The 20087-nt window shown below is 57.3% G+C and overlaps 7 protein-coding genes across 7 annotated transcripts; 3 read left to right on the top strand and 4 right to left on the bottom strand.

Annotated features, from left to right (window-relative positions):
• Positions 1-4228: 4228 nt before the first annotated feature.
• Positions 4229-8537, top strand: B0H64DRAFT_372289 (cytochrome P450; the record flags this gene model as incomplete). Its single annotated transcript, XM_062802220.1, has 7 exons — positions 4229-4352; positions 4429-4525; positions 4581-5185; positions 5254-6349; positions 7044-7115; positions 7380-7598; positions 7724-8537. 7 exons carry the CDS (start codon positions 4229-4231, stop codon positions 8535-8537), a joined length of 3027 nt encoding a protein of 1008 aa, XP_062660371.1.
• Positions 8538-9443: 906 nt separating this feature from the next.
• Positions 9444-10807, top strand: B0H64DRAFT_390524 (uncharacterized protein). Its single transcript, XM_062803410.1, has one exon. It carries the CDS (start codon positions 9604-9606, stop codon positions 10600-10602), a length of 999 nt encoding a protein of 332 aa, XP_062660370.1. The 5' UTR covers positions 9444-9603; the 3' UTR covers positions 10603-10807.
• Positions 10808-11135: 328 nt separating this feature from the next.
• B0H64DRAFT_372287 (uncharacterized protein) lies at positions 11136-12827 on the bottom strand (the record flags this gene model as incomplete). The annotated part of the gene is made up of 3 exons (XM_062802219.1): positions 11136-12482; positions 12567-12730; positions 12791-12827. The coding sequence occupies 3 exons, from the start codon at positions 12825-12827 to the stop codon at positions 11136-11138; spliced, it is 1548 nt and encodes a 515-aa protein (XP_062660369.1).
• Positions 12828-13018: 191 nt separating this feature from the next.
• On the bottom strand, positions 13019-13563 carry B0H64DRAFT_111304 (uncharacterized protein). The gene has a single exon (XM_062797797.1). It carries the CDS (start codon positions 13400-13402, stop codon positions 13097-13099), a length of 306 nt encoding a protein of 101 aa, XP_062660368.1. The 5' UTR covers positions 13403-13563; the 3' UTR covers positions 13019-13096.
• A 476-nt stretch (positions 13564-14039) lies between these two features.
• On the bottom strand, positions 14040-14694 carry B0H64DRAFT_111302 (uncharacterized protein). Its single transcript, XM_062797796.1, has 2 exons — positions 14549-14694; positions 14040-14496 (listed from the first exon to the last, which is right to left on the bottom strand). Exons 1-2 carry the CDS (start codon positions 14590-14592, stop codon positions 14154-14156), a joined length of 387 nt encoding a protein of 128 aa, XP_062660367.1. The 5' UTR covers positions 14593-14694; the 3' UTR covers positions 14040-14153.
• A 373-nt stretch (positions 14695-15067) lies between these two features.
• On the top strand, positions 15068-17376 carry B0H64DRAFT_390520 (rab-GTPase-TBC domain-containing protein). The gene is made up of 5 exons (XM_062803409.1): positions 15068-15200; positions 15349-15358; positions 15422-15544; positions 15595-16954; positions 17076-17376. The coding sequence occupies exons 3-5, from the start codon at positions 15525-15527 to the stop codon at positions 17331-17333; spliced, it is 1638 nt and encodes a 545-aa protein (XP_062660366.1). The 5' UTR covers positions 15068-15200; positions 15349-15358; positions 15422-15524; the 3' UTR covers positions 17334-17376.
• Positions 17377-17612: 236 nt separating this feature from the next.
• B0H64DRAFT_390518 (uncharacterized protein) lies at positions 17613-19606 on the bottom strand. The gene is made up of 2 exons (XM_062803408.1): positions 18535-19606; positions 17613-18456 (listed from the first exon to the last, which is right to left on the bottom strand). The coding sequence occupies exons 1-2, from the start codon at positions 19299-19301 to the stop codon at positions 17901-17903; spliced, it is 1323 nt and encodes a 440-aa protein (XP_062660365.1). The 5' UTR covers positions 19302-19606; the 3' UTR covers positions 17613-17900.
• Between the last annotated feature and the right edge of the window lie 481 nt (positions 19607-20087).

The raw sequence follows: 20087 nt of genomic DNA, 5'->3' as shown, positions 1-20087 counted from the left end.
TAATACCCGCTCTTCGGGAAGCGGATGATCGTTCACGCCTGGGTCACGGATTATGACTACCTACTATGGCACATTCTGGCGTTCTGGCGTTCCGTGCTTTCTTTTCTCTTTACCATAATTACCTATCTTTCGGCTGCACACCGAGCACTGCTTAACCCCGTCCTTTCTTTCTCTTTCTTTTGAGAGAAAAGAACGACCCCCTCGCTCTCTCCAACCCAACTCACTTATATGAGAGAAGAGAGAGAGAACAGAACCGGTCTCGACGCTGCTTCTCTCGGGTTTTGGCTGTCCGTCTGGTCTCAGCTTTCAGGGACGGCGTTTTTTTCGGGTGCGGAACGCAACGGGACGGGGCGTGATGGGGTTAGGATGGGGATGGGATGAAGAAAGAAAAGGACGATGGGTTCGGATGGGATTCTCCGGAGTCATGGAACTGGAACTGCACTGGGCAAGGCGATGCATGAGTCGGACCTGGATTGGTTAGGGGTGCTCTCTCTCTCTCTCTCTCTCTCTCTCTCTCTCTCTCTCTCTCTCTCTCTCTCTCTATCTATCTCTTTCTTTCTTCTTCGGCTGGGCGGTTTGGGTGGCATGCATCTTTCCTTTCTTTTCTTTTGTGTTCCTCATGGGGTGTTGTCCACGACGATATCACTTAGCATCATGGGCATGGACTGGTTGCGGAGTTTGGAACGGGTTGGCTTCTCTCGGGTTTGATCGCCGGGTTGGCTGGTCTAGCGTTCCTTTTTCGCATGAGAGAAGGTGTTGAGGGGGGTTGCGGCGCATTTGGTCACGGCCCAGCGTCGAGGTCTAGAGATGGGTTCACGGAGTAGCGGAACATGGACACGGGACACGGACATGGTATGGCATCGTATGGTATGGCGGCGTATGGCAACAAGAGCAACGGACAAAAGCTCGGCGGCGGCGTTGATATAACGGCATCATTCGCATGGGCTGCCGGTCTTCTCTCATCGGCAGGGCACTTTCGCCTTTCTTTTATATCTCGGCACCCTCAGGCGTCATCACCCCGACTGTGCAGCATGCAAGGGGGTGGATGGACGGCAACGTGGTTGCTGGTTTTGGCCTGCGGAGGGGCGCTCGAGATTTTCTTTCTTTTTCTGCTTCTCTGTATGCATTGTCTTGTAAATTATTTCTCTTTATCGCCTCCGAGTAGCGGAGCTCCCCCGTCCGGACCGTCTGGCATCATGACCATGACACCGTGGCGCGGGGAGATAATAAGCGTTGCCTTAAAATATGCTTAGTTCCCGGTTTTGAGTGCTGGTGATCGCGACGGTGTTGCTGCTTGCCTGCTTGCTTCCGTGTATGTTGCGGAGTGTTAAGCAGGCGCACGACATCTTCATTTTTTTGTAATGTCTTTTTGCCTTCGTGGGCTTATTTCTGGGTCACACATGGATAACTACGGGCACAAAATGAGATAGACTACAAGGTCGTAGCACCGCGGCGCCTTTATCCAGGCTCTGGGTCAATGTGTCTAAGCCGGGAATCATGGAGACGGCGGCCATGAGGACTACGGTGCATTGAGCTACGCGGCTCTTCGAACAGCATTGAATCCGATCATTAATCTGGGCAAATAAACGTGGTTTCACGTCTGTAATCCCTACTGGTGCCTTGGAAGGGGGACTTGGTTGCCTGGCGTGTCTTCAAACCTTACCAAATGTTTTCGAGGCCGGCGGCAACCTCACCCACGACAGCATCATCCGCCACACAGCCATGCAGCAGGAATTCCAGGTGCCGGAGCACCTTGCCACCGCAGTGAAGCTTCAGCGAGGGCCGTGGGATACGGCGGTCATCTGCTGAGCTGCCTTTGCTAAAGATGGCGGGAAGACGTCGTCGAGCTCCGATCGTCTGACCAAGTCCGTCTACTGTGGAACGGTACAACCCGTCGACGATCACATGCATCCGGATTTGTTGCTCTGATCTAGACCACAGGTCAAGACAGGGATACCAGGCTTTAGCCCCGGGTAGGATGCACACTGTGTGGTGGTGCCGTCTTTTTCGCCATCATCTTTTCTCAACTACGCAGTATGACATCGGACAGCGGGGGACCCAAGACGATCGATCGGACGAGGGATCGACCATCGGCCGCGCCAAGTGAGTCAACTGGAAGGGGCCGGAGTGCGCTCCGAGTCAAGTGGAAGAGAACGGAGCGCGCTCCGCTGCTTGAGCAGGATGATGCCTCCATGACGTACGGCTGCTAGGCGTTGACAGGCATGTGATAGCAACAATATCCTGAGATGCGGTCATCAACCCCAGTTTCGAGTCACGCCACAGCCCTCTCTAGGTTGCCCGGCATGTACCAGGAAGATGTATTTGATCGGACTCGGATGAAGTCTGGTGTACAATAGACCTCGGAGGCTGGACCTTGACCTGGGCAAGCCAACCTCGCCGTCCGAGGAAAAGTGATGATCTCTTTATCGGGAAGAGAATGCGGGGGAAGCCAGGATGAGCCCAGGCGTATGAGCAACCCGTCAGGGCAGCACCCAAAACACAAAGATGGCGGAGTTACTTGTTTGGGACGTGATGCGACTGTATTCGTATCCATACCTACATACCAAGGTAACTTTGCCGGGGCTCAGCCCTACGGCGGATCTTCACCGTTGCTTCCGGGCCGGGTCGGCCCTCTATTGGATCCGAGTCCGACAAATTCCTGAGGTCTCGACTCTTCGTGTATTGTGTAGACCGAAGCGTGGTACTTCGTACCGGGCTCGGAAAGGAAGGTCAGGCCGGAAAGGCCACATGCCCTGTGGATATTGTCGAAATCAACAAAGCCAGGCGCACTCGTTATTTATTCGTAGCTCAGATTTCTTCGAATGCATCGGACGTCGGTGGTTGGGGGGTTTCTACATCGTAGCTTGGTGTCACCCCAAAATGCCAGATTTTTGATGCAGGCGAGGGCAAACCAAGTACCGCTCCCTTCGCCCGTTCGCCGCAGAGGATCAATAGAAGTCCTGCAGTAGGTAGCAATGGTAGGGTCGAGCCGAACTCGGCCGCTTGGGAAAATCCCAAATGTGTGCAAGGACAAACGAAAGTTCTTGATAGTCGGTAGGAGCGTTGATGAAGCTGCCATCTCGAAGTGGAAGGAATGAGAGAAGAACCTTGCGGTGAAATGGAACTTTCCCAAGATCGCCAAATTCCCGCTGCGGGTTGATCCCCGGTGTGGGGCCGACCCTTGCCGGGAACTTTTGACAGGAAATGCAAGCGATTTGAGAAAAAGCCGGCAACACTCCGGTTCCCTTTGAGAGTGGCTTTCCGGCCCGGGCCTCATGCGAACTTTTAAGCTTTTGGGCGCGCCATTGTTGGTTCAAAATCCCCGAAACCCCTCAAGTATGTACGAAATACCGTGTGCCTAATCTGTACGGAATAAGGTACATACCAAACCCAATAATGCCCGCCATTTACCTCGCCGATCCCGTGTTCACTGCCCGCCATAAAGGGCAGTTCGAACGCCCTGGACCCGTACCTGGACAACCAAAGTTCATTGAGAGAAAATCGTCCGCTTCCCGGTTGGAGGGTTGAAGGTTGCCCGAGGCAAGCGAGAGCGAACCAGTTCTTGATTGGGGGGGTTGTGGGGCTCAAAGGTTCCATGCACTAGCTTCGCTCGGCAAGGCGGCCCCCCCAAACGCACCCAAAGCACTCGTCGCAGCCAATAGCGGGCAGCCAGAACAAGTTCCAGCGGCCCAGCTTTTTGGTTTCAGACAGGTGTTGTGGGCACCGATCATGGCACGGAACTTTCACACGATATCATTCCCGGTCGTTTCACCGTCTGTCTTGGGGGTTGCGGAGGGAACCGACTGTGTAATAATTTGTCAATCACTGTTCCCCATTTCCGGACTGGGGTAAAGGTTTCCGCACGTGGCCGTCGATGTGACGGTGGGAGAGGAGCTTCCATGAAGGAGGTTCCAGTTGTTGCCCCACAAAGAATGGGAGAAAGACACCGTCAACTTGACTTCTTCTTTTTCCTGTTCTCTTCCCTCGATTATCTCTAGCATTAACCGTGTGTCTGCCCTTCATCCGCTTTCCGCTTTCCGCCCTCGGCTCCTCGCTGTTGCTGGCAACAACATATGTGACGCGAATCGACCTCAACACAACCACTTGAAATCGCACCCTCCTCCTCCGCTTGAATTGCCTTTCTCGAAGTTGAGCTTTCTCTAAAGGCTCAATCACGTAAGGCCCACGTGGGAGGAAAGTCCGCAATCTAGACACAGGCCCCTCGGCCATGGCCTTTCCCGTGCTCGCGGCGGCCGGCGTTGTCTTGGCTTTCGCCGTCTACAAATATGTCTCAGGACTGCGAAAGAATATCGCAAAGGCGCGGAAAACCGGGTTTCCCTATCTCGTTGTCCGTAAGTGCCACGCATCTTCTGGCGCGGGTATATGTACTATCCACATACGAACTCTTGTCTAACCGAACATGCCCAGCTATCTGCCCCATAAACCTCGCCTGGCAGCTCACCTTCGTCATATGGGTTCCCATCATCAAACTGCTCCCAAAGTCGATATGGGAGCATTGGTTATTGTAAACCGAATCCCGTTCCGCTAGACTAGAGACCGTTGCTAACATACACTCCCAGTGTCATGTACCCCAACTGGGCATTCGATACCAATCAGACACACTTTGACCGGTTGGGGTCCGAAAGCTTCCTTGTCGTATCGCCCGGCAACCTCCTAATGTACACCCAGAGCGCCGAGGTGATCCACCAGGTGACGCAGCGCCGCGAGGCTTTCCCTAAGGACATCGCCAAGTACGGCGTCCTCGACATGTTTGGCAAGAGTGTCCTCACCACCGAGGGGCCCCTGTGGCGCCTGCATCGCAAGGTGACCAGCGCCAGCTTCAACGAGAAGAACGCCGCACACACCTTTGCCGAAGCTATCAATCAGACGAGGGGCCTGCTCGACATGTGGCTTGGCCCGGACGGCGCGAAGACGGGCAGATCCAAGACCATCAACTCGCTCGAGCAGGACACCATGACGTGGGCGCTCAACATCATCGGCTACGTGGGATTCGGCCTGCGCCTGCTCTGGCCCGGCCAGTCCCTGCCCAAGGATATCGACCCCACGCTGGCCAAGTACGGCAGCTTGGATCCGCCCCCGGGACACACATTGACCTTTGCCGACTCGGTGGCCCTCACGCTCGAGAGGATCGTGGCCATCATGATCTGGAACGAACGCATACTGGGTGCGCCTCCCCTCCCTCCTCCGCGTAACCGACCACGGAACTAGCACTAACACTAACACCCGTCATAGGAATCCTCCCCTTCAAGTTCGCCAAGGACGCATACAAGGGCAAGCGCAACTACCTCAAGTACATGGGCGAGTTCCTGCAAGACAAGGTGGAAGAAACCCGGCGCGGCGGCGCCCCGCGCGAAGGCATGGACATCATGGGCCAGCTCGTCCAATCCCAATACAGCCCCAAAGCCAAGAGCAGCAACACCAACGGCTCCACCGCCTTCTCCCTCTCCGACACCGACATCGTCGGCAACGCCTTCATCATGATCGTCGCGGGCCACGAAACGACCGCCAACACGCTGCACTTCTCGCTCGTCGAACTAGCCACCAACCCCACCACCCAACGCCGCCTACAATCCGAAATCGACACCCTATTCGGCACGACCGACCCCTCGACCTGGGACTACGAGAAATCCATCAACCCGCTCCTCGCCTCCCACGCGGGCGCCACCATCAACGAGACCCTGCGCCTGATGCCGCCCGTGACGGGCATCCCGAAAGTCGTGACCCCGGACGCCGACCAGACCGTCACCGTCGACGGCCGCACCCACGTCCTCCCGCCCGGGCTGGCCATCTCCCTCATGGCCGTGTGCGTGCATCGCAACCCGCGCTGGTGGCCCACGCGCCCGAGCGAGCGCACCGGGAGGATGCATGATATGGATGATTTCTTGCCGGAGCGGTGGTATCGCGGTGCGGGGAGGGCCGGGGAGGATGAGGATGAGGATGGGGGTGAGAAGAGTGCGATTGATGATAAGGGTGATTATGGCGGGTTTCAGGGCAGTGATGTCTCGGCGTCGCTGTACCGGCCGGTGCGGGGTAGTTATCTGCCTTTCAGCGATGGGCCGCGTTCCTGTCTTGGTCGTCGCATTGCTATGGTTGAGATGGGGGCTGTGTTGGCGGTTATTTTTCAGAAGTACAGCATCGAGCTGGCGGTGGATGAGTGGGCGAGCGATGCTGAGGTTGAGGCTATGGGCCCGGCTGAGAGGAGGGAGGTGTACAAGAAGGCGCAGGAGAAGAGTGAGGATACGGTTAAGCAGGCGATTTCGGTCTTGACGCTCAAGTTGCATGGGGGGAGGCATGTGCCAGTGAGGTTTGTGGAGAGGGGGAAGGAGAGGTTTGTGAATGACCCGGCGTTATAATGATGCATGAAGGCATGATGGCATTTTACTAGGTATTATTTTACGTTTAATTTTGGGAACCATGTAGATTGGACTGTACGAAAAACAGGTGGAGTGGCAGATTTGCCTTTTGTTCATGTTTACTTCTAGGTCATGGTAATTTATTCGGGCGGTTAAGGTATGTACGACCTACCTCTGCCTGTGAGCCTACCCTCAGGTTAGGGCCCGACTTCACTGCTCGCAAGTGAGCTGCGACTGTGATGAGCTCCCTTCAGCGCCCTCCAGCGCACGTCAGTGTGGGTTGCCCGTCCCTCACGAGCGGAGCTGATTGGCCCCGTCTCCCCCAGCCCCCCATTTTTAAGAGCGCTTTGGGCAATCACCTGCCCAACTTTGACGACCTCGAGCGGAAGCTCACCCCTGCTCACACTGCGCCTTACCCCAAAACACGTTGGGACAAAACATAAACAACGCACAGGTCACCTTCTCGAAGCCCCCCTCCCCCTCCACCCTCACCGACCCCCAGCAACTCAGCATCATAGCTCTCGCTTCGTGCTCCAAACAACATCCCAGCTCTTTTTTCACGATACTCGACCCGCAGCACAACCATCGCCATCGCGTCTGTAGTCGCCTCATTTGCGCGACCACGTTGATATCACACACGTCTTGATTTGATTTCTCCGTCATCATGAGCGGAAACGGTTGGTTGGCGCGACAGCGCAAGGGAGAACTCCTCGATATCGCCCGGGACATTGGGCTAAAAGAGTACGTTAACTGTGTCTTAATCTGCGCCGGCCACTTTCTGGATAGCTACTCGGGGAAATCACCAAAATGATTCCTCCTGCTGTTCTTCGTGGTGGCTTTCATTTGCACGCGTGTTGGTCTGTTTGTGCTGCCAGCATTGATCTCGGCGCAACTTGCGGCGCGTTGCATCACCACTTCCACCATCCCGTCTCTCGACCCAAACGCGTCGCAACACACACAACAATCTTACCATGGCACCATCTAACGCGCTTCCCTTGTCCACAGCTACGAGAGCTTCAAAAAGACCGAACTGGAGCTCGCTATCGACGAACACCTTTCCGACAACGTCTCGAGGTACCAGCTCGACCCCCAGTTCCAGGACTACTTTAAGAGCCGTGCCCGTGCTGGCGGCTCGCCCATCAAGAAGGAGATCCTCGGCGGCCCTGATCTGAAGGTGTCGCGTCGGAGGGCACCGAAACCAGTGGAGGAGATTGCCCCTGCCGAGTAAGTCTGCCCCTTCCTCCGCGGTCGCGTCTCCCGGATGATACCCCCCTCCCCTTTCTCCCGGGTAAACAAAACAAACATCTCAATACCACCCTTACTAACCAGCGTGCCTGCCCCCCCTACAGAGAAGAAGAAGAAGAAGAGGAGGAGGAGGAAGAGGAAGAGGCCGAAGACGAAGAGGAGACCAGCGCTCTCACCACCCAAGCCGCGCAGGCCGCGCACGACGCCTCCACCGCCGTGGTGCGCACCCCCGGCCGGGCCCTCGCGATGGCGGCGCGCCTGCAGCTGCCCGCGACACCAGCCGACGTGGCGCAGGCGGTGGACCGCAGCACGGTAGCGGTGCGGCAGCGCGTCGCGTCGCTCTACCAGGAGTCGGGCACGACGGAGGCCATCGAGACGACGCGCGAGTGGCTGTCGACGGTGCACTCGGTGGTGTCGGCGATCGCGCTGTTCGAGCTGTACCGGCTGCGGCAGGAGGTGCTGCCCGACCGCTACGCCTTCACCGTCCCCGCCGTCGCCCTGCTCGGCACCCCGGACTACCCGGTCCACCTGCCCGACATGTTCGCCCTCGTCACCGCCGGCTTCTGGGTCCCCGCCCTCACCTGGGCCGTCACCAGCGTCGTCCTCCCCAGCCTCGGCGGCTACTTCTTCAACCTCAGCGGCGCCGCCGCCCACCACCACCAGGGCAGCAGCGGCCGCGGGAGGCGCACGTCCGCTGGCAACCAGCAGGTTGAATACACCGTCGACCCGGTCATGTTCAGCATCGTCAAGGCCATCGTCACCTATGTCGTGTACGCCCAGGGCGTCACCTTCGGCGTCATCAACCCCGAGGCCGTCGGCCGCATCAACTCGGCGCTGTACTCGGGCTGGAAGGGCGTGTTGGTGGGGACGGCCGTGTCCGGGCTGACGGCCGTGTACGATGCCGTGTTGAGGAAGTAGAGGAGGGGTGCGTGGGGCGTGTGGGTGACGGGGTTGGGTTGGGTTGGGTTGGTTTTGGAAGGGTGGAGGGCTTTCTTTCCGTTCGTGGGAAAGGGGGAGGGAGGTGCGGTGGTGGGCTGGGTTGGGGTTGGGTGTTCGGCTGCGAGCAGCTTTGAACCGCGTTTGGGGGAGTGGTTGGGAGGCGTTTGAGGCGTTGGGTCGTGCCCGCTTCCCCCGTATTGGTTTTCGCAGTATTATTTCTCTCTTTTTTGTTCGCCGTTTCTTTGCTGCTTCCTTCTGGCGTCGCGGGATTCTGGATTCTCGGATGCCTGATACCATCCTTACCTACCTTATCTTACTTAACCTGGTCCGATTTCGCTTTCGCTCTTTGATCTTTGCCATCTTGGGACCTATTATTTCGCCGGTCATGCTCTTATCATAGCACTCAGTATGATAGAGGACAGGGGGGGTAGGATTGGGTGTATATGTTGTAAATCGGCTTGCTCTGCCTGGACTGTTTTTGCTCTCTTTAGTTTGTCTCATTCCAGGCGAGAGGTGGTTGGAGGGAAAGGAGTGAAGGTCACTATGGGTCGCCTGCATCTTCTTCCCTTCGGTTCGAGAGGTTAGGAGGATAAGACTTACACAAGACTTATACGATGCTCGCTTTCTCTGAGATACTGTGATTCGGTGGTGTGTACCAAGGTCGTAGGAATACCTCGTCTTCCGCATTTGCTAGCTCACCAGCTCACCAAGACGTTGATTAATCCTGCGCGTAAATGTGAAAACTGCGGCGTTGTTTCAAGTCTCTGTGTTTTGTATATTTCGTGTTATGTGAGAGAGGAGGCAGATGTTTCCATATAGCCAGTGCATGTTTGAGATAAGACCTAGACGGCTAGATTCGGGCCACAGCGGGGTTCACTCTCCCCTCCTCTTCCACTCACAACTACAAGCTCTCTCCAAACACTCGCTCACTCACTCACTCACTCCACACACCCAACATTCACACATCTAATAGTTTGGCTTTTGCATACACTACAGACTCACCTCTACCGAAACCATTTACTCAACTCTACCTCATCACCCCACGATGGCCTCCACCCCCTCGCCCGGCCTCACCCCCTCCCAACTCGCCGACTTCCACCGCGACGGCTACCTCGTCATCCCGGACGCCCTCCCACCTTCCACCGTCTCCGCCCTGCTCGACGAAACCCACCGGCTGCTCGACAGCCTCGATCTGTCCACCCACCCGCTCACGCGCTTCCGCACCGGCGGCGAGGACGGCACCGACCACGTCGGCGACGACTACTTCCTGACCTCGGGCGACAAGATCCGCTTCTTCCTCGAGGACGACGCCTTCGACGCCGCCGGCACCCTCACCAAGCCCAAGCACCGCGCCGTCAACAAGATCGGCCACTACCTGCACGGCCTCTCCCCGCCCTTCGCCGCCCTCACCAACCCTCCTCCCCCCAACACCACCACCACCACCACCACCCCCACCCCCAACGACAACGACAACAACCCCCCAATCACAACAACCCCCCACCCCGCATCCATCGCCCGCTCCCTCCACTTCACCGACCCGCGCGTCCTGCAAAGCATGATAATCTGCAAGCAGCCCGAGATCGGCGGCGCCGTCCCGCCCCACCAAGACTCGACCTTTCTCTACACCGACCCGCCGAGCGCGGTCGGGTTCTGGTATGCGCTGGAGGACGCGACGCTGGCGAACGGCTGCCTGAGCTTCCTGCCCGGGTCGCACCGGTGGGCGGGCGTGGAGCGGCGGCTGGTGCGGAGTAGTAAAGGGACGGAGATTGTGGGGAATGAGGGGGGGAGGCGGTTTCCGGAGGGGGGTGGTGATGGGGGTGTGGAGGGGAAGGGGGAGGGGGGGGAGTATGTGCCGGGGGAGGTCAAGGCGGGGTCGCTGGTGTTGATTCATGGGAATTTGTTGCATAAGAGTGAGCGGAATTTGAGTCAGAAGGGGAGGATCATTTATACGTTTCATATCATTGAGTGCGGGGAGGGGTTTACGTATGATGAGCGGAACTGGCTGCAGCCGCCGGAGGAAGGCTTTATGAGGCTGTATGGGTAGAGGAGGTTATGGCATGACTGGTTGGTATAGCAAATGTCAGAGGATGGCTGAATATATTGTCTATGTAGCGCCGGGCTTCCGACCAACCCGGTGTCTAAGAATTTGGAGGGACTTAACTTCTGTGACTAAGGTTGAGGAGATCACATTCGATAATACCTACATAGGTATGTAGTATTGGCACGGAAAGCACTCGTAACACCGCAACTACAATGAAAAAAAAGACATCGAATTATGAGTGCAGGCAGTTATACTGTACAAAAAAAGACCCCATGACGAAACACCCCTGTGCTGTTTGTTACCTGCCACCGCCAGGCGTCCGAGATAGCCTCCCCCCTATGTTGAACTATCCCACCCGTGCCCGGACGACATCTCCCAAGCCGCCCAGCCACATGGCACCCATTAATAACCATCGACGACTGAAAAAGAAGCCGAAAGCGAAGCCAGCCAAGCCAAACCGCAAAGGCAAAGAACCTCCCCTCGCATCTACCCCCCTCTCTCCATCAGTACCCGTAATCCACCCAAGGCAAAGACACCTAGCTCCTCGCATAGGGATGGAAACCCCTGTTCCCACCGCGTCCGCCACCACGGTAGTTCGCGCCCGGCCTGCCCGCATTCTTCGGCCCGGTCGGGGCGTTCGCCGGCGGCGCGTTGGCGGGATCCATCGGGCCCTGCGGCATCTGCTGCTGGTGGCCACCACCGCGTCCACCCTTGTGGAAGCCACGACCACCACCGCCGCCACCGCCGCCAGGGCCAAAGCCACCGCCACCACCGCCCTGGGCCATGATGGGCTGGGGGACGTCGTCATACATGCCCTCCCAGCTGGTGGGGCCGCCCGGTCCGCCACCGCCCATGTAGGCGCCCTGGTTGTAGGCCTGCTGGTGCATGTCGCCGCCGCCCGCACCGCCGCCGCCTCCGCGCCCGCCGCGCCGGCCCTGGCCCGCACCCTGGCCGGGCCCCTGCTGCTGCCCAAACTGCTGCTGCTGCTCGAAGGCATTGTACCCGTCCCGGTTCGGCCCACCACCACCGCCGCCGCCGCCACCACCCCCGGCAACAACAGCGGCCCCGGCACCATGGTCCTCTCCGCTGGGGCTCATCCCGCCAGGGCTCATCCCCTGCGGACCACCAGGACCAGCGCCACCGCCACCACCACCGGCACCGCCGGCGCCCTGCTGGTTCATCATCTGCTGCATCTGTTGCATCTGCTGCTGCATCATAGCCGGGTTCATGTTGGCCATTCCGGGGGGCATGGCGCCGCCGCCACGACCGCCCTGCTGCTGGGCCATCATCTGCTGCATCTGCTGCATCTGCTGCATGTACAGCATCTGGGACATGGCCGGGTTCATGTTGCGGTTCATCATCATCTGCTGCTGGAACATGGCCATGGCCTGCTGCATGCGCTGGAGATACTGGGCCATGACCTGGCCCGACATGCCGGCGGTGCCGGGGCCCATGCCACCCATACCACCCATGGCACCGCCCTGCGCGCCGGCGGAGCCGTCGTCCATGCCGTTGCCGGCCATGCCCTGGCCCTTGCGGCCGAACTTGCCGACGGCGCCGGCGCCGCCGCGGCGGGCGGCGTCCTCCTCGTCGCGGAGGTTGCCGCGCGGCTGGGCCTTCTTGACCTCGATGGGCTTGCCGTGGATCTCGAGGGGCGTGGCCAGGCAGGCGTCGACGCCGGCCTCGCTCTCGAAGGTGACGAAGCCGAAGCCGCGCGGCCGGCCCGTGTCCTTGTCCATCATGAGCGTGGCGTCGACAACGCGGCCGAACTGCGCAAAGTACTCGCGGAACTCATGGTCGGTCGTCTCTTGGCTGACGCCACCGACGAAGATCTTGGACGTCTTCTCCTGCTCGTCGCGGGGGATGGCGCGCTTGGGATCGATCTGGGAGATGGGGCGGATGTGGTTAGCACAGGGTGTGTGGTGTGTGGCTAGGGCGAGGGATGGGGAAGGGTGGTGAAGGCTCACAATCTTGCCGTCCAGGTAGTGCTCCTTAACCATGACAATGTTGACCGTCTTGGGATCCTTGAAGGTGAGGAAACCGAAGCCACGCGACCGGCCGGTGGCGCCATCGCGCATAACAGTGCATTCCACCACCTCGCCAAATTGCGAGAAGTAGTCCCTCAGAGATTCTTAAGGGAGTTAGCTGAAGATTCCTCGATAGGGTGATGTGTGTTGTAAGGAAGCCTTACGATCCGTTGTCTCCCAGTTAAGTCCGCCAATGAACATCTTTCTATTGTCAAAAACCCGTTAGCACCATTTTCATATCATTGTATCCCGCTGACAGGCAGTTTCCTCGGGACGGTATCAACTGGGCATGGACAGATAGATCATCGGACATGACTGGCGAGAGAGTGGCAGCCGAGCGACTGGGCAGTTCCCTCCCCCAGCGCGTGAAACTACCAAGCCGACAACCATTCAACTGCTCTACGTCCAAAATTGACGAGACATCCATCTGCGGATCGGAACGTGGGTGGCGAGTGAACAGCAACAGTGAGTTATTGTCCGTTTTCATCATGGCCCGACCTTCCGTTTTCCCCGTAATCAACCCCATCATCGGGCGTGGCATTCTCCATGGTTTTATGCTTGGAACCATCAACCCGTAATTTAGCCCGGCCATTTCTGTGGAAGTCGCGCGAGATTGATGTGCTGGTGAGTGAGGGCGATGAAGTTCGGGCGTCGGACGAATTGTCGCCGTCGTTATTGCTGTCGCTGTCGCTAGGGTCGAGGGGAATAAAATCAGGCCATGGTGACAACTTCAATCCCCCGCGGTCGAGAAGCCAGAACTGATCCTGATCGGGCATCTTGGCGATTTGAAGGGGCGCTTGTTTTCGATGCGAGATGTTGCAGTGCCGAACGTGGAGCACGCTACAGCAGTTCCCACGAGCGTGAAAGATGCAGCGCAGAGTGCCAGGTATGACTTTTTTGCCGAACTGATTTCTTGTTCCTGTCTCGCGCTCTTGCCTATCGTCAAGCTAGCTGTCTCCTGGTTGCTGCGCTAATCGCCGCCAAATCTTGAACTAGATCCCGGGGCCAGCAGAACCCTGGGTTTTCCCGGGCCTGCCGTCTCCCGGTTGTCTAAGATTATCTGCGATGGGCTATGAAGACAGGCGCGCAAACTCCCGCTTTATCGTGTCGGCGCGGCATCATCGAGGCGAGTGCGATCAGGCAGATTCCAGTCCCTCCTCTTTCCCCCCCCAGACAGGCTTGGCTGTGCACCGCAAGCATGGTTCTCGCACTGGCATTTCGTTTTCCCACATGGATTCGAAACTGGCCTTGAACCACCGGCGGTAGGTTCAGATATTATCCGCCATGAACAGACCCTCATAGCCCACGCCAAGACCTAGCCCTTGCTCCTGTCTGCCCCCCTGCCCTCAAGGCTGTCCAGGTCATACCCGCCTCCTGCTGTCCACCACGTTCCTCGCATCCTGGAGCGTCGATCATGTCAAGCAGGGCAACATCACCATGCCCCAGCGTCGTGGCGAATGGCATCGCGAGGACCCCAACAAAGGTCCGTTGTCATATCTGTCATGCCCAAGTAAAAAGAGAATTCACTTACCCATCTTCCTTAGCATTGGGACCCTTGGTGTGCATAACAGGTGCGGCGGGCGCGTTGTATGCCGGCTTCTCATCGTCATCTTCCTGACGGTCATGGTTGTCGTGATGCTCATGATGTGCCACGGCGGTCGATGGCCCGTTTCCGAGGTTGAAGTCGATTTCGTCATCATCATCCTCCTCTTCTTCCTCGTACTTCACCTCTCCCCCGTTATTGTAATCCTGTTGTTGACCAACATCTTCGACATTTTCGTTTTTGATCTCGGCTACAGGTTGTACTGCTGAGTACTGGTCGACCTCGGCGGCGCGTGCCGCCTTGCCCGCTGGCTCATCGTCATTATAACTGTTATCGGTTAATAGCTAGCCCAGACAATATTTTCGCAATAACAACATACAGATCAGCGAATAGCTCATCATCGAAATTCTCGGGTTCTGTCATGGTTCCGGCTTCCTGTGTGCACTCGGAAGAAGGAACTTAACGCGTTTGTCGTGTTTGTTTGTCGAGTCGATGCCCAACTCCAAGGCGGAGGTGGGAAGGCGATGCAATAAAAAGAACAAAGAAATAAGATGATTATCTTGTGCGTCCCCGATGAACTGGGTGGTTTGGGGTGCCTCTTGAGTCAATAGGTTGAGTGTTCCTATTGATGGTTTTGGATCGCAAGTCGGTCGCGGTTAGAAGCACGGAAGGTTCACGTTCAGAACCTGGCACAGGATGGAAGTCAGTCAAGGCGCAGGCCCTGTCATAGCCGAAGTGGGTCCAAGTGCCTGCAGGCTCGGGGAGCGGGACCGTTCTCTGGTGGATGCAGTGCCAAGCAGTGACCCCGGGAGTGACAACGCTGGCTCTTGCGGGCAGTCGGCTGCCCAAAGCTGGCAAGCAGCTGGCCTGGTCCGGGCATCAGCAGGTAAGACAAACCATCAAGTAAGGACCTGGAATTGTTGAGGTCAAGACACCTAGTCAAGTAGACTAGCCATGCCATTGCTCGACGGCACCGCAAGCAATCCATAATGTTTTCTTCTTCCGCCGGCGGCAAGAAGGCCCCTCCCCAGGTAAGAGCGCTACCGAACTGTTTCAGGCTTCTGTTACTGATGGAGCCGTTGGCGCGAAGCAGGAGATGGTGCAAGTCGGTATGGATGGCCTTGGTTACCTCGTCCACGAAGTGCATTCATGCTAATATTGCCCTCGAATTGGATACAGACAGGTCCGAGTATGTCATACTCGCTACCTAGTACATTTCATACTTGTTCTCCCGTTAACGCCCTTCTCACAGCGCCACCTCTCCCTTCTGGAGGGCCCCTCCTCGAGACACCCCGCCCCCAAAGAAGACACGCGACTCGAGCTTGGTAGTGGGCGCCGCCTATTCCCACGCTGATATGCTCAAGATTGATTCGTTGTATGTTTTGTGGCTAGATATTCTTCTCCAACACTGTTAATAAGGTTTAGGAACCTTTCCAGCTCCGGATCCCGCCCACGGACCCCGCCATCCGTACCAGGTCACGAACGAACAGCTTCTGCCAGCTCCCAGTCGCGAAAGGCGAGCTCCAAAACCAGCGCACCGCCGTTAAAGACGTATATGAACTTCCTTTCCAACACCAACGATGACTGGACCGTGGACGATGAAGGCGAAGACATGTACGACTACGAGTCGGACGACGGCGACGACTTCGGCCTACCGAGTTTATCCAATATGAAGAGGCGGACAAAGAAGAAGGCCGAGCTGAGCAGAGCGCAAACCGACAACGGGCTGGGCTACGACGACGCCGCCAAAGAGCCACGGCCGCGACGAAACTCGGACAGCGCCGACATCGCCATCGAGCGGCCATCGTCGATATACCCCATGCCCAAAAAGAGCGAGGGCAAGATACTACGACCGCAATACAAAGAGATACTACGCGATCCCGCAAACGCGCTTCACCTAATCAACTACCCATCACCACCACCCAATGCAACACCCAAAGAAATCGACGCCATTAACTCGAGGATAACGAGGATAAACAAGTTCAAAAGGCTACTACAAGCATCAACCATACCCCTACCCGACCTCCGTGCACTAGCATGGTCTGGCGTGCCAGAAGAGGTGCGCGCCATGACCTGGCAACTCCTCCTCAGCTACCTCCCCACAAGCAGCGAAAGAAGGGTGGCTACCCTCGAACGAAAAAGAAAAGAGTACCTCGACGGCGTCCGACAGGCCTTTGACAAGGGCGGCAGCAGCAGTAACAACAACAACAACAACAACAGTAACAGCAGCACACCTAACCCACCAACCCGCGGCGGCCGTGGCCTCGACGAAGCAATCTGGCACCAAATTAGCATTGATGTGCCGCGGACCAACCCGCACATCGAGCTATACAGCTACGAAGCCACGCAGCGCTCGCTCGAGCGCATCCTGTACGTGTGGGCGGTGCGGCACCCGGCGAGCGGCTACGTACAGGGCATCAACGACCTAGTCAGCCCCTTCTGGCAGGTCTTCCTCGGGACGTACATCACAGACGCAGATATCGAGCGCGGCATGGACCCGGGCCAGCTCCCTAGGGCGGTGCTGGACGCGGTCGAGGCCGACTCGTTCTGGTGCCTGACCAAGCTGCTGGACGGGATTCAGGACCACTACATCGTGGCGCAGCCGGGGATCCAGCGGCAGGTGTCCGCGCTGCGGGACCTGACGGCGAGGATAGACGCCGGGCTGGCCAAGCACCTGGAGAAGGAGAGCGTCGAGTTCATCCAGTTCAGTTTCCGCTGGATGAACTGCCTGCTCATGCGGGAGATCAGCGTGAAGAATACGATTCGGATGTGGGACACCTACATGGTACGCCCCCCTTTCCCATTCCACCCCCCAAACCCCCAACCCCGACCCCCAATCCCAACCCCCAAGAACCCCCCCCCCCCCCCCCCCCCCCCCCACACACACACACTAACAGTCTCCACAGGCCGAAGAGCAAGGCTTCTCCGAGTTCCACCTCTACGTGTGCGCCGCCTTCCTGGTCAAGTGGTCCGACAAGCTGGTCAAGATGGACTTCCAGGAGATCATGATGTTCCTGCAGTCGCTGCCGACGCGCGAGTGGACCGAGAAGGACATCGAGCTGCTGCTGAGCGAGGCCTACATCTGGCAGAGCCTGTTCAAGGGCTCGTCGGCGCACCTGCGCGGGCCCGAGAACAGGGTGCCGAGCGCCAACTTCCAGCTCTGAGAGTTGGAGAGAGGGAGATAGAGAGAGAGAGAGAGAGAGAGAGAGAGAGAGAGAGAGAGAGAGAGAGAGAGAGAGAGAAAACACCCTTCCTTGGGGGTCGGGGCAGGCGTCTCGCGTTGATGGGTATTCATTCTGCTGCTGTGTATGTAAGGGTGGGTGAGGGTGGGGGATATACGGTTTTTCATTTTAATGCAGTGGATATCGAAGGGTACAGAGCATAGCATAGCATTGTGGATAGGATAGCATACTAATACCCGGGTCAGGAAAGAGAGAGGCACATGGATGGATGCGCATTGTTTTGTGTTCTGTGTCCCAGTAGCTACCTGCCTAACCGATGTTTGTACGTGCCAGCCAGCACCTCGCACACCAACCTTTTCTGCCATAAAAGGAAATTATACAAACCAGACCTCAAGTGCGCCGACCCGAATGACAATAAAAGAGTGCAAGGAATACTCATACAACAAACATGCCATGCGTGCAACCCAACCAGGGATTTTCCTCACCATCCAGAAAAACAGAAGCTTCCACCCCTCAACCCATAGCCAGGAGCCGAGACTCAACCCTTTCCTAGCTCAGGTCCACGTCACCTTCCCGCACCTTCTTTGCCTCTCCCTCCTCGGGCTTCATATCCTCGGCCTTCCGCTTCTTCCTTACCAGCCCCGACAGATCCTTGGCCTTCTGCTTGACCTCCTCCGACACCTCGGGCTTCGGCGCGGGCGGGATCCCCAGCGCCGCGTTGATATCGACGGGCGGCTTACGCAGATCCACCAGGCGTTGCTCCATGTCGGCTAATACCTCCTTCACATCGGTGATCTGGCGGCGGGTGGCCTCGTTGTCGTCCGGGTTGTGCAGGGTCGCGAGCTCGACTTCCTTGTTCTGGAGCTTGAGCTTGGTGCTGTTGATTGCGGCTTCGAGGGCCGAGGCAGCCTCGTCGCGGAGGCCTTGGTCGATGTTCTCGGCTTCACCGCCGCCGGTGGTGTCATCGGCGGCTTTAGTGGTCGAGGCGAACTCGAGGGCCAGGGAGAGCTTGAAGTAGGCTTCGGCGATGATCTCAGACTCGAAGGGGTATAGTTCTTCTTTGTACTTGAGGGAGGCGCGGGAGTCGGTGATGGCGCTCGGGTACCTTTGGTTAGGGTATGTCAGTTTGCAAGCTCGGGAAGCACCAAACAGTGTGGTGGTCCTTCACGACCCTGCGACATACCTCTCGTTCTCGAGCGAGATTTCCGCGAGGAGATCGTGCGTATCGGCAAGGCGCTCTTTGATGTGTTTGATGGCAACGGAATCGCTACCGGTTTCGGCGACTTCCTTGCCTTTGCCTTGTTGTGCCTCGTCCTCTGCCTGGACGTCCTCAAGGCGCTTGTTGAACAGCAGCCGCGCGAGGTCGAGGATTTCGAACGCCACAGCCAAATCATCCTCCTCCTCTTCTTCCTCTTCGCCCTCGCCCTCTTCGTCTCCCTCTTCCTCTTCGGAATCGGTAAAGTTCTCGTCGCCTTGGAATTGAAAGAGGGCCTTCTTCTGCTCGGGCTGTGGCTCCTCGTTCTCCTGGTTTTCCGCCCCCTGGGCAGCAGCGGCGCCACCAACGGTCTCGGCAGCCCCATCCTTCTTGCTGGCGGTAGCGGGCGCGCCTCCGTTTTTGGAGGCGGCCGCCTTCGCAGGCTTCGGCTGCTTTTTCGCCTCTGGGGCCTTGCCACCCAAAACGTCGCTTCTGCTCTGGCCGACCTTGAACAGTGCGCGGCCGTAGAGAAATAGGATCTCGGCGTTCTCTGGGCTCATCTCGCCGTTCATCTCGGCCTGCATCTCGGCAGCCTGAGCGTACACCTCGGAAGCGTCCTCATACTGCTTGTGCGCATATAGCGCGGCAGCCTTGGCTGAGAGGTCGGCAAGCGATACTCTAAGACTCTTGGTGGTTTCCTCTGGGTTGAGCTGGAGCGGCGTTGAGGTGCCGGTCGTAGGCGTGGGTGTCGCCATTGCTGCTAAGCTGTGATGGTTTGGATGTGGTTGTGTTGTTTATGTTATGAAATGAATCAAAATGGCTGTTTCAGAAATATCGGAATTGATAATTGAGGAAACAGATTGAAGTCGTTGGTGGTTCTTTGTTGGATGATCCCGATGGTTTAAAGTGGGAGGCGCATGCGACGAGAGCTCTTGACGCGAGGGATCAAGCTTCCTCCTTTGGGACGCGTCTCATTGGCTCTTTCTCCGGCAAGCTGTTCGATGACGGCAGGGGGCTGGGCGCTGCTTCCACTTGTCTCCCTTGGGCATTTAGACAGAACAGGAACGACTAAGTCGGTGTGTTAAAAATTACATGTACACAGTAGTACAAAAGCTGCCTCTAACTATCGGGCTCAATTGCTCAATTCTTTGTTGCAGCTTTGCGGTTCAAGTTCTCTGAAAGATATCTCAAGTCGGGGTTAGGGTTATGACGTAGCTGGCTTACATTGACTAAGGAGGGGCATGACCCCATGCACGTCACCTGCTCGAGCGGCCACAGACCAACTCGCGATACCTTGGGGAAGACCATGGAGGCCACCCGGGCGAGGGAAAGAGTTTTTTGAAGTCGCTAACTTAGAGGTATGGTTTATAATTTTAGTTTCGAAAATAGTCAGGTTGTGGAATAAAATAATAAACACCGGAAGTTTTTGGTTAAAGTCATCGCTCTTGGCAATTGCATCGCATCTCACTCTCCCTGTCTCTCGTCATCCGATTACCAACACTGGGATCAAAGAATAACGAACGCAATCTGAAATATACAAC

The sequence above is a fragment of the Chaetomium fimeti genome (genome assembly GCF_033439085.1).
Source record: "Chaetomium fimeti strain CBS 168.71 chromosome Unknown B0H64scaffold_3, whole genome shotgun sequence".
Taxonomy (NCBI): Eukaryota; Fungi; Ascomycota; class Sordariomycetes; order Sordariales; family Chaetomiaceae; genus Chaetomium; species Chaetomium fimeti.
Note: the sequence above shows the minus strand (reverse complement) of the source record. Positions and strands in the feature narration are given on the sequence as shown.

What these genes read in the sequence shown, in the direction of transcription:
- B0H64DRAFT_390524 (XM_062803410.1), top strand. Translation starts at nt 9,604, where the DNA reads ATGGCCTCCACCCCCTCGCCCGGCCTCACCCCCTCCCAACTCGCCGAC.
- B0H64DRAFT_111304 (XM_062797797.1), bottom strand. Translation starts at nt 13,402, where the DNA reads ATGCCCGATCAGGATCAGTTCTGGCTTCTCGACCGCGGGGGATTGAAG.
- B0H64DRAFT_111302 (XM_062797796.1), bottom strand. Translation starts at nt 14,592, where the DNA reads ATGACAGAACCCGAGAATTTCGATGATGAGCTATTCGCTGATCT. An exon ending in GATGAGCTATTCGCTGATCT is followed by an intron (nt 14,497 to 14,548) that starts GTATGTTGTTAT and finishes AACCGATAACAG; the next exon opens with TTATAATGACGATGAGCCAG.
- B0H64DRAFT_390520 (XM_062803409.1), top strand. Translation starts at nt 15,525, where the DNA reads ATGCTCAAGATTGATTCGTT. An exon ending in ATGCTCAAGATTGATTCGTT is followed by an intron (nt 15,545 to 15,594) that starts GTATGTTTTGTG and finishes AATAAGGTTTAG; the next exon opens with GAACCTTTCCAGCTCCGGAT. An exon ending in GGATGTGGGACACCTACATG is followed by an intron (nt 16,955 to 17,075) that starts GTACGCCCCCCT and finishes CAGTCTCCACAG; the next exon opens with GCCGAAGAGCAAGGCTTCTC.
- B0H64DRAFT_390518 (XM_062803408.1), bottom strand. Translation starts at nt 19,301, where the DNA reads ATGGCGACACCCACGCCTACGACCGGCACCTCAACGCCGCTCCAGCTC. An exon ending in ATCTCGCTCGAGAACGAGAG is followed by an intron (nt 18,457 to 18,534) that starts GTATGTCGCAGG and finishes CCCTAACCAAAG; the next exon opens with GTACCCGAGCGCCATCACCG.